We start from the raw sequence: 12,487 nt of genomic DNA, 5'->3' as shown, positions 1-12,487 counted from the left end.
CCTACACCAGGCATATGGGAGTCATTTGAGACGGTGGGTTTGCCTCAAATCCAACCCTTCCTCTCTAGCGTCTTCAGCTGGCCTAGCTGGCCCCTTGCCACGTCCCTTTGGGCTCCTGAATTAGTTTTCTAAAGTCTTCTGCCCCTCATCTTCTCCAAATCCATTCTGCAGCCCTATTGGTCTTTCAAAAATCAAAGTTCGATGATACAAACGGGCTAAAATCCAAGGGCTTCCCAAGATAAAAATCCGGATGCTTCGGCATGATGCCCAAACCTCTCCATGCTCTCCGACCCTTTCTCTCTTAAGTCTCCTCCCACTGCCTGCCCCCAGCCCTAATAGTTTGGTAAGCACTCTCCCCTTCTGGCACAACAATCTGTGTACACTTGCAGTGATCACACAACTTCATGCTCTTCTCCTGGGCTTGCCTGGTCCTGTCTCCTGGGATGTCGCCATCCTGCTGTGTTTGTGGAAATTTCCTTTTCACTATCCTGTAGCCTCCTTGAGTATTTTTCTCATTCTCGCCCACCCGTTTGTGGATGGCTCACCCTCGAGCCCCAATGAGTGCTGAGCGTGTGGCCAGGGGTCCTGGTCTGTCTGCCCATATCTCCAGGAGCTCCATGACAGGAGAGGCCCTGCTTCTTCAACCTGACATCCCTGTCAGCACATAGTAGGAAATAACCAATAGTTTTACAATTAGAGCTGCAGGGCACCCAATTGTGAGAACAATCTGACCTCCTAAATTTTATTACTATTATTTTTTTGAGGTGGAGTTTTGTTCTTGTTGCCCAGGCTGGAGTGCAATGACGCAATCTCTACTCATTGCAACCTCCGCCTCCCAGGTTGAAGCGATTCTCCTGCCACAGCCTCCCGAGTAGCTGGGATTACAGGTGAATGCCACCACACCCGGCTAAGTTTTTGTATTTTTACAAAACTTACAAGATGGGGTTTCACCATGTTTGGCCAGGCTGGTCTCGAACTCCTGACCTCAGGTGATCCACCTGCTTCGGCCTCCCAAAATGCTGGGATTACAGAAGTGAGCCACTGTGCCAGGCCTGACCTCCTACATTTTAGATCTGAAGTAACTGAAACTCTTGACAGGTGGAAACTTGCCCAATCTCATTCAACTGATAATTTCTTGAATATGAAAAGGCCAGCCTGGGGAAAACCTTTTCCGCATCAGTATCACATCTGTGATGCTGCTGCTCTGTAACATCAAGGTACCTAAAGCCAATATTTTTCTCAGAATAACAAGATAATTTTATTTAAAGGCACTTCTTAGGGTGTAATATTTGTAAACAGTGTTCACCATCAAATGCAGACTCCAGGGGATACTTTTTCCAGAAAAATGCACAAAAGTTTTCACAGATTTCAGAGGACACTTGCAGCCTCTCTGCAGGTCCACAGTCAAAGGAATCTGAATACTGTGAATGAGGGTGCAGCTGTTTGGTCATGTTCAGCTTGACCCAGAACAGCAACTGCAAAATGTAGAAAACAGCTGCACCCGCGTTCACGGTATTCAGATCCCTTTGACTGTGGACCTGCAGAGGGGCTCCAAGTGTCCTCTGAAATCTGTGAAAACTTTTGTGCATTTTTCTGGAAAAAGTTAAAAGTAATGGCGAGGCTAGGCACATGACTGTAATCCCAGCACTTTGGGAGGCCAAGGTGGGTGGATCATGAGGTCAAGAGATCAAGACCATCCTGGCCAACATGGTGAAACCCTGTCTCTACTAAAAATACAAAAATTAGCCAGGCGTGGTGGTGCGTACCTATAATCCAGCTACTCTGGAGGCTGAGGCAGAAGAATCGCTTGAACCCGGGAGGCAGAGGTTGCACTGAGCCAAGGTCGTACCATTGCACTCCAGTCTGGGCGACAGAGTGAGACTCTGTCTCAAAAAAGAAAAAAAAGGTGATTACTTTTGTTTAGTTTTTTGAGATGGAGTTTCGCTCTTGTCACCCAGGCTGGAGTGCAGTGGCGCAATCTCAGCTCATTGCAACCTCTGCCTCCTAGGTTCAAGCGATTCTCCTGCCTCAGCCTCCCAAGCAGCTGGGATTACAGGTGCCCGTGACCATACCAGGCTAATTTTTGTATTTTTGGTAGAGACGGGGTTTCACCATGTTGGTCAGGCTGGTCTCCAACTCCTGACCTCAGGTGATCTGCCTGCCTAAGCCTCCCAAAGTGCTGGGATTACAGGCGTGACCCAACGTGCCCGGCCTGTGGCAATTGCTTTTGCACCAAGTTAATACTTTTACCATCAGCCTTGGGAGAAGGCATTTCGTGGTCACATACCTCCTTAGGAGACAGTATAGAAATGTAGTCTTCATAGATTATCCTTGCTTTCTCTTCAATAATGTTTTTATTAGCTTCCTTTTTCAGTTCCTCACAGGCCATCCAAAAGAGCATATTTTCTTCACTGAATTCTGTTCGGAGGAATTCACGGAATGCATTCCTTCCTGCTGGAGTGACCATTAATTTGTCGAATGACTGAGCCCAGGCGTTCACTTCTTCCAGAGTAGGAGCAGGGCTTCGTGGAGACCAAAAGAGAGGGGGTATAGGGGAACTGTTAGTGGTAGTTAATTGGAATTTCATCATTAGAAATGTATCTTTTCCTCCTCCAAGAATGAAAAATATATGCATTTAGGCCCTTTTAGGAAGGGGAAGAGCTGTTCTCCTTTCTTCAAGCCTTTGGGAAAAACACATGAATATACTTTCACATTGTTTGCTGGATTGCATACCAAAAGGCTTGCAAACCAAGTTGCTATAATAACTGCTAAGAACATGCTTGTTTACAACTGGGCACATCTTGCAATATTTTAAAAACTATAAATGTAAAGAAAAATCCTACAACCATCTGACCCAAAACTTCCTAATCACCTGTGATGAGTTCTGTACTACAACAGAACTAAGTCAGGTTTGACAACATGAAACCTCTAGAACAACAGAGCAAGTGTCTGCTTAATGTATTTTAAAATTACGTAATATTTGAGAAAGAGAATATATGTAATATAAATGCAAGTTATAAATGCCACCACTGTACTGTCCAAAGGTGACAACAAAATGAACACTTTTTTTTTTTTTGAGAGTCTTGCTTTGTTGCCAAGGCTGGAGTGCAGTGGGGTGATCACAGCTTACTGCAGCCTCGACTTAGTATGCTCATATGATGCTCTCTCCTTGGCCTCCCAAGTAGCAGGGACTACAGGCAGGTGCCAACCATGCCCAGCTAACTTTTTGTATTCTTTGTAGAGTCAGGTCTTACTATGTTGCCTAGGCTGGTCTCAAACTCTTAGGCTCAAGCGATCCACCCACCTTGGCCTCCCAGAGTGCTGGGATTACAGGTGTGAGCCACTGCGTCCGACTCACTTTTTAAAAAAAATTACAAACATTAAAAAAATATAATTAGGGGGTACAAGTGCACTTTTGTTACATGCATACATTGCACAGTGGTGAAGCCTGTGTTTTTAGCGTAGCCATCAATGGGATAGTGTGCATTGTAATTGTCAGGTAATTTCTCATCCCTTACCTACCTCCCACCCTCTCCCATCCACCTTTCTGAGTCTCCAGTGTAAATGAACACTTATGAATGGGCCATTTTCCTTAAGAACCAGAACAGCACTGACAATGTTGCATTTATTTTGGTGGTACTTCTACTTGCTACTGTCTCCCGGCTTCGTCCCCTAGGGAACTGCTATACTTGATTTTGGGGTTACCCCTTTGAGTTAATTCTTACTTCTGTCATAATTATATCGAGATCAGAAAACATAGCTTAATAATGATCCTTAATATCTCTTTTATTTTGTTTCCATAGTTTTAAATGTATGTATGTAACCCTGAAAAATGTAGTCTTTAGTTTTTATTTATTTATTTATTTTATTTTTTTAAGACAGAGTCTCTCTCTGTCACCCAGGCTGGAGTGCAATGGCATGATCTCGGCTCACTGCAACCTCCGCCTCCCAGGTTCAAGCGATTTTCCTGCCTCAGCCTCCCGAGGAGCTGGGATTACAGGTGCTCACTACCACACCCGGCTACTTTTTTGTATTTTTAGTAGAGATGGGATTTCACCATGTTGGCCAGGCTGGTCTGGAACTCCTGACCTCGGGTCATCCACCCACCTTGGCCTCCCAAAGTGCTGGGATTACAAGTGTGAGCCACTGGTAAGTATAATGCAAATATTCTGAAATCTGAAAAAATCTGAAATCTGAAACATTTCTAGTTCCAAGCATTTTGGATAAGGGATACTCAAATTGTATTTCAATCTCCTTGTTACATGGGTCTTTTTGGATACCTTCAGGTTCACTAATTATTTATTTAGCTGTATCTAATCTCCTATTTCAATCATCAATTTTAAAACAATTTGAACAATAATATTTCATTTTTAAAACTTCTATTTTGTTTGTTTTCAAATCTTCCAGGTCATTTTTTTTTAAGAAATGTGTTAACAGGCTGGGCACAGTGGCTCACGCTTGTAATCCTAGCACTTTGGGAGGCCGAGGCGGGCGGATCACCTGAGGTCAGGAGTTCGAGAGCAGCCTGGCCAACATGGTGAAACCCCATCTCTACTAAAAATACAAAAATTAGCCAGGTGTGGTGGTGGGTACCTGTAATCCCAGCTACTTGGGAGGCTGAGGCATGAGAATCACTTGAACCCGGGAGGCAGAGGTTGCAGTGAGTCAAGATCGCAGCACTGCACTCCAGCCTGGGCGACAGAGCTAGACTCCATCTCCAAAAAAAAAGAAATGTGTTAACAGTGTTTACTCTCTTAGAGGTTAGATCACTTTCTTTACTTATATACCATTTAATTTTTGGCAAGCATCTATAGCTTTTTCTTTCTCCCTCTCCATTTTATTATTTATTTATTTATTTATTCATTCATTCATTTATTGAGATAGAATCTTTCTCTGTCTCCTAGGCTGGGGTGCAGTGGTGCAATCTTGGCTCACTGCAACCTCCGTCTCTGGGGTTCAAGCAATTCTTCCTGCCTCAGCCTTCTGAACAGCTGGGATTACAGGCGTGTGCCACCACGCCCCGCTAACTTTTGTATTTTAATGAAAAGGGGTTTCACCATGTTGGCCAGGCTGGTCTCAAACTCCTGACCTCGGGTGATCCACACACTTCGACCTTCCAAAGTGCTGGGATTACAGGTGTGAGCCACCATGCCCGGCCACCGTTTATTATATAACATACTTTTATTTTTTAAAGTATATTATATAAAAATAAAATAATATGTTTTGTTAGGAAGCATCTATTTGTATTTGCAATTAGCAAAGGAATTAGACTAATAATAGAACTGATTTCTCTCCCCATCACACGATGAATTAAATGGAATTCTTCAGGGGAGGAATGTGAGGCCACATAATGATTGGATGTTACTAAATTGCAGTTAGAGAAAGTGTGCATTCTGTCGAAACATACGAGGCAAAGAAAAGAAAGAGGTTAGTATTTTTGTTAGTTTAGTGAGGTAAAAAAACGTGCGATTTCACCTTTCTTCCCAGGTTGGAAGGTCTGCTCTGAGTTCGTGGGAAGCTATTGTGGGCCTCTGATCTTCCTGGTTTCTAACAGTGAGACTGCAAAAAAAAGACATTCACATGTTGACAGCTCAGTCTCTGCCAAGAAAAGATTTTTTACAAATATTTTAAAGATAACTTCAGATCCCGAAGTATTAATAGAATTTCTTCCTCTGCTTGGAAAAGAAAATGACCCCAGTTAGTTTTCCCAAGCAAACCAAAAGCATGACAGTAAGATACTAGAAATGTAAATTATAACATTGTGGTTTCTACAATTGAGAAAGAGTTAGAAATTATTGTGTTCAATTATACTTAGAATAATGATTTTTTAAATAAAAACAGATTCATTAGAAAATAGTAGGCCGGGCGCGGTGGCTCAAGCCTGTAATCCCAGCACTTTGGGAGGCCGAGACGGGCAGATCACGAGGTCAGGAGATCGAGACCATCCTGGCTAACACGGTGAAACCCCGTCTCTACTAAAAAAATATAAAAAATTAGCCGGGCGAGATGGCGGGCGCCTGTAGTCCCAGCTACTCGGGAGGCTGAGGCGAGAGAATGGCGTAAACCCGGGAGGCGGAGCTTGCAGTGAGCTGAGATCCGGCCACTGCACTCCAGCCTGGGCGACAGAGCGAGACTCCGTCTCAAAAAAAAAAAAAAAAAAAAAAAAAGAAAATAGTAAAAAAGGCTTGGGCATGTTGGCTCATGCCTGTAATCCCAGCACTTTGGGAGGCCAAGGCAGGAGGATCACTTGAGGCCAGGAGTTTAAGACCAACCTGGGCATCATAGCAAGACCTGTCTCTATTTAATACAAAAATTAAAAAAATGAAAATAGTAAAAAGTAAGACTGTCAGGAATGTTATGGGGTTTCATTTCATTTTTTGTATCTTAAAAAAGTATACATCCTCTAGGCTTTGTTTCCAGTCAAAATGGAGGCTTCATATATTTATAGGCACATATACAAAAGTAGTAGAGAAAACTAGGAAAGTGCATAATCAAAATCTATGTATTTCTCTAAAGAGTTTGTTTTCTTATACACATTCTGTACATTTGTCTGTAAACTTATTCCAAGTATTTTTGTTGTTACTGTAAATGGAATTTATACTTTTATCTCATCTTTTAACTGGTTATTATTTGTAATATGAATGCTTTTTTTTTTTTTTTTTGAGACGAAGTCTTGCTCTGCTGCCCAGGTTGCAGTGCTGTGGCACTGTCTCAGTTCACTGCAAACTCTGCCTCCTAGGTTCAAGTGATTCTTGTGCCTCAGTCTCCTGAGTAGCTGGGACTACAGGCATGCACCAACATGCCCGGCTAATTTTTGTATTTGGTTTCACCATGTTGGCCAGGCTGGTTTTGAACTCCTAACCTCAAGTGATCCACCCATCTGGACCTCCCAAAGTGCTGGGATTACAGGCATGAGCCACCACGCCCGGCCACTTTCTTAATCACTTTATTGAGCTATCATTCATATGCTGCCAAGTTTATCTGTTCAGAGTGTACAATTCAGTGGTTTGTAGTATACTCACAAAGTTGTGCAACCATCCCTGCTATCTAATTCCAGAACATTGTCATCACCCCCAAAAGAAACCCCACCAGTAAGCAGTCACCGCTTATCACCGGTATCTCCCCACTCTACCTGCCCTAGGCAAGCACGAATCTGCTTCCTGTCTCTATAGATTTGCCCGTTCTGGAACCTACGGTATGTGATCTTTGCTGGCTGTCTCCTTTCACTTGGCATAATGTTTTTGCACGTAACCCATGCCGTAGCATGTACCGGCACTTCGTTTCTTTTTCCAGTTGAATAACATCTCATTGTTTGGATGGACGCATCACATTTCGTTTATCCATTCATCAGCAGATAGACGTTCAAGTTGTTTCCACATTTTGGCTGCATGAATCATGCTGCTATGCACATTCCTGTGCAAGTACGTGCAAACATATATTTGTGTTTCTTATTCCTTAAGTAGAAACCTCGGAGTAGAACTGCTGAGTCATATGGTAACTTGAGATTTAACATTTTGAGGAACTCCCAAACTGTTTTACAAAGCAATTGCACCATTTCACATGGTAATATCTGAGGGATGTAATTTCTCCATGTCCTTGCCAACAGTTACTGTTGTCTTTTTTATTCTAGCTTCGGAAGTGGGTGTGAAGTGGTATTTCATTGTGGTTTTGATTTGCATTTTGCTAATGACTACTGATGTGGAACATCTTTTCATGCATTTACTAGCTCTGTGTACATCTTCTTTGGAGATATGTGTATTCAGATCTTTTGACTATTTCTAAATTGATTTATTTGCATTTTATTATTGAAATGTAAGTGTTCTTTAAGATTTGAGGCCTAAAGAGTATTACTTTAATGATAATTTTATATCCTTCCTATTTCTGAATTCTTCTGTATTTGTATCAGTTACAGCTATAATTCTCTTGGGATTTCATCTGCAAACAGGAAGAATTTTACCTCTTTATTTCCAATTCTCAGGCCTCTAATTGTTTTTCTTGTCTAATTAGCTAACGCCTAAAATACATTTTTTTTTTGAGACAGGGTCTTGCTCTGTTGCCCAGGCTGGAGTGCAGTGGCGTGATTTCAGCTCACTACAACCTCCGCCTCCTGGGTTCAAGCGATTCTCTTCCCTCAGCCTCCTGAGTAGCTGGGATTACAGGTGTGCGCCACCATGCCCGGCTAATTTTTGTATTTTTAGTAGAGATGGGGTTTCACCATGTTGGTCAGGCTGGTCTCGAATTCCTGACCTTGTGATCTGCCCACCTCGGCCTCCCAAAGTGTTGGGATTACAGGCATGAGCCATCACGCCCAGCCAAATACATTGTTAAATAGTAGTAGAGATTGTGGACATTTTGCCTTATTTATGATTTTAGCAAGAATGCTTTCAGCATCCTATCAACTTAAAAATGGATGTTATCACTGACAACTGGGATTTTCTTTATCTTGTTGCTGCTGTATTTTCTATATTCTTTATTATATCTTTTCTTAACACTTTATAAAAGTTTTTCAGTCTGTTTTTAGCACATCTGTTTTATAAATTTTCAGTGTGTGTGTGTGTGTATGTGTGTGTGTATAGCTCTGTTTTTCTTTAAAGGCAAAATCATTAGAAATGCAGGAACCCTTTTGACTTCCTTCTTTCATGATGTCAGGGTTAAAAAGTTTCAGTAAATAATGGCTTCTTTAAAAAAAAATCCGACCAAAAAAAACTTGAGAGACATTTGAGTGGTACGCTCTCTGCATGACTTCCAAGACTTCTTTTGTAAGCAGAACACATTACTGCTCAGTGGGTATGAAAAACCAGAGAAAAAAAGAGATGAATTTGACAGGAGATTCCTCAGAGAACCAGAAGCTCTACTGCAAACTAAATAATGCAAACTTATTTAAGCTTTGATATGCTTTTTGCCTCATTTCAAGTAAGAATGTTTTAAAGAGACAATGTGTTTTTGAAAACGAGAAGAATTTTTTTTTGTGAAGTTTTCTTTACCTTGGTCCACTGTTATTATTACAGCAGAACTAGAAGATGTCTATAGTAGCTCGCTGTGTTTTAGGAATTTTCAGTAAAAGAAGACCCACGGCCAGATATATTTTGGTAAAATTTTGAGTGATAAAGAGAAAACTTACTAGAAAGGAAAAAAAACTTTATATTCAAGAGAACAAGAATCAGCATGCCTTCCCTTATAACACTAAATACCGGAAGGCCTTACAGCAAAATGTTGAGAAAGATTCACAAGTACTTAGAAAACAAATTGCCATTTACCTTTCTCGAAAATTGACTTGACTATGTATATTAATATGGATAAATCTCAAAAGTGTGGTAAAAAAAAAAAAGGAAATTCACTACTTAAACAGTTGAAGTTTGCTGTGTACTTTTCCCATCTCATTTCTTCCTCTCTTTACCCTAGAGAGAGCTACCTTTTTTTTTTTTTTCCAAGACGGAGTCTGGCGCTGTCGCCCGGGCTGGAGTGCAGTGGCCGGGTCTCAGCTCACTGCAAGCTCCGCCTCCCGGGTTTACGCCATTCTCCTGCCTCAGCCTCCCGAGTAGCTGGGACTACAGGCGCCCGCCACCTCGCCCGGCTAGTTTTTTGTATTTTTTAGTAGAGATGGGGTTTCACCATGTTAGCCAGGATGGTCTCGATCTCCTGACCTTGTGATCCACCTGTCTCGGCCTCCCAAAGTGCTGGGATTACAGGCTTGAGCCACCGTGCCCAGCCGAGAGCCACCATTTTTAACTTAGTTTACCATTCCAATTCATAGTTATGCTACTATATTATATTCATAAACATATTTTTAAACATAGTATAAATGTAATTATGTAACATATATTGCTTTATAATTTGTTTTTTTTCCCTCTAGCATATGAATTTATTTATTTCTGAGACAATGTCTCACTCTGTTGCCCAGGCTGGAGTGCAGTAGCATGATCATAGCTCACTGCAGCCTTGAACTGGGTTCACGTGATCCTTCCGCCTCAGCTTCTAGAGTAGCTGGGACTACAGGCACATGCCACCATGCCTGGCTAACTTTTTCTTTTTTTTTTTTCAGTGGAGACATGGTCTTGGTATGTTGCCTCAGCTAGTCTCGAACTCCTGGGCTCAAGCAATCTTTCTGCCTTGGCCTCCCAAAGTGCTGGGATTACAGGCGTGAGCCACCACGCCTAACCTGTTTATTTGTTTAGTTTTGTTTTTCTAGTATATGAATTTAAATGCTGTATGGTAGTGGATTGTATAACTATACCACAGTATATTCATCCATTCTCCTGTCTATGCCCTTTAGAACCATTTTCAATTTTTCTCACTCAGATGAATGCTGTAGTGAATCCTCTCATATATGTCTCCTTTTATTGCAGGGGTGTGAGAAGTTTTTCCAGGGTATAGGTTTTCCTTTTCTTTCTTTTTTTTTTTTCAGTGGAGACATGGTCTTGGTATGTTGCCTCAGCTAGTCTCGAACTCCTGGGCTCAAGCAATCTTTCTGCCTTGGCCTCCCAAAGTGCTGGGATTACAGGCGTGAGCCACCACGCCTAACCTGTTTATTTGTTTAGTTTTGTTTTTCTAGTATATGAATTTAAATGCTGTATGGTAGTGGATTGTATAACTATACCACAGTATATTCATCCATTCTCCTGTCTATGCCCTTTAGAACCATTTTCAATTTTTCTCACTCAGATGAATGCTGTAGTGAATCCTCTCATATATGTCTCCTTTTATTGCAGGGGTGTGAGAAGTTTTTCCAGGGTATAGGTTTTCCTTTTCTTTCTTTTTTTTTTTTTCAGACAGAGTCTCACTCTGTTACACACAATGGAGCGCAATGGCACAATATAATTCACTGCAGCCTCAACCTCCCTGGGCTCCAGCGATCCTCCCACCTCAGCCTCCTGAGTAGCTGGGACTACAGGTGTGCGCCACCATGCCTGGCTAATTTTTGTGTTTTATTTATTTATTTATTTTTTGAGATGGAGTTTTGCTCTTGTTTGCCTACGCTGAAGCACAATGGTGCGATCTCGGCTCACTGAAACCTCTGCCTCCCAGGTTCAAGCAATTCTCCTGCCTCAGCCTCCTGAGTAGCTGGGATTATGGGCATGCGCCACCATGCCTGGCTAATTTTGTATTTTTAGTAGAGATGAGGTTCTCCATGTTGGTAAGGCTGGTCTCCAATTCCTGATCTCAGGTGATCCACCTGCCTTGGCCTCCCAAATACTGAGATTACAGGCGTGAGCCACCACGCCCAGCCAATTTTTGTGCTTTTTGTAAATACGGTGTTTCTCCATGTTGCCCGGGCTGTTCTCGAGCTCCTGGGCTCAGGTGATCTGCCAGGGTATAGGTTTTAAAAGGGTGTATATTTAACTTTCATTTTTCTGATCCTTGTTGGTAGGAAATACAAGCAGATTATTTTCTGTTCCATTTCATTTGCTGACTCTTTTGGTTCTTATTTATTAATGTATTTTAATGTTCTTTATCCTGGATATGAATTACTTGTTAATTGCACTGTAACTATCTTATCTGAGTATGTTTTATCTTTTCGTTTTTAGTATCTTTTGTTAAACATATTTTAAGAATAGCTTTATTAAGATATAATTTGGCTGGCCTGATGGCTCATACCTGTAATCCCAGCACTTTGGAAGGCTGAGGCGGGCAGATCACCTGGGGTCAGGAGTTCGAGACCTGTCTGGCCAACATGGAGAAATCCGATCTCTACTAAAATACAAAAATTAGCTGGGTGTGGTGGCGCGTGCCTGTAATCCCAGATACTTGTGAGGCTGAGGCAGGAGAATCGCTGGAACCTGGGAGGCTTAAGTTGCAGTGAGCCGAGATCATACCACTGCACTCCAGCCTGGGCAACAGAGCAAGATTCCACTGAAAAAAAAAAAAAAAAAAAGATATGGTTTGCATACTATATAAGTTGCCAAATTGAACCGTATAATTCCATGGCTTTTAGTATATTTACAGAGTGGTATAACTATTGCCATGATTTTGGAACATTTCATCATCCCCAGAAGGAACTCTACACATTAGCAGTAACTCCATCTTCCTTATTCCTAGGCAACTGCTAATCTACTTTCTGTCTCTATGAATTTACCTATTCTGGACGTTTCATGTAAGTGGAATAATAAAATATGTGGTCTTTCATATCTAGTTTCTTTCACTTAGCAGAATGTTTTCACAGTTCATGCTATATTTTGGTGGTGTCAAGACTTCATTCTTTTTTTTTTTTTTTCGATACAGAGTTTCGCTCTTGTTGCCGAGGCTGGAGTGCAATGGTGCAATCTCAGCTCACTGCGGCCTCCATCTCCTGGGTTCAAGTGATTCTCCCACCTCAGCTTCTCAAGCAGCTGGGATTACAGGCATGCACCACCACGCCTGGCTAATTTTTTGTATTTTTTTTTTTTAGTACAGACGGGGTTTCACCATGTTAACCAGGCTGGTCCCGAACTCCTGACCTCAGGTGATCCGCCCACCTTGGCTTCCCAAAGTGCTGGGATTACAGGCATCA

The 12,487-nt window shown here is 41.9% G+C and overlaps 1 protein-coding gene across 2 annotated transcripts in view; it reads right to left on the bottom strand.

Moving 5' to 3' along the window:
* The window catches only part of RGS20 (regulator of G protein signaling 20), an 83,892-nt gene that overhangs the window by 2,656 nt on the left and 68,749 nt on the right, over positions 1-12,487 (bottom strand). For both annotated transcript variants that reach the window (XM_033203674.1, XM_033203673.1), the window contains exons 3-4: positions 5,476-5,559; positions 2,288-2,522 (exon numbers count right to left, since the gene is read on the bottom strand). In XM_033203674.1, the coding sequence (XP_033059565.1) occupies positions 2,288-2,522; positions 5,476-5,559 (319 nt within the window). The remainder of the gene's footprint in view (positions 1-2,287; positions 2,523-5,475; positions 5,560-12,487) is intronic.

The sequence above is a fragment of the Trachypithecus francoisi genome, unplaced genomic scaffold (genome assembly GCF_009764315.1).
Source record: "Trachypithecus francoisi isolate TF-2019V2 unplaced genomic scaffold, Tfra_2.0 Lachesis_group7, whole genome shotgun sequence".
NCBI lineage: Eukaryota > Metazoa > Chordata > Mammalia > Primates > Cercopithecidae > Trachypithecus > Trachypithecus francoisi.
This window is presented reverse-complemented; position numbering and strand designations above follow the sequence as displayed.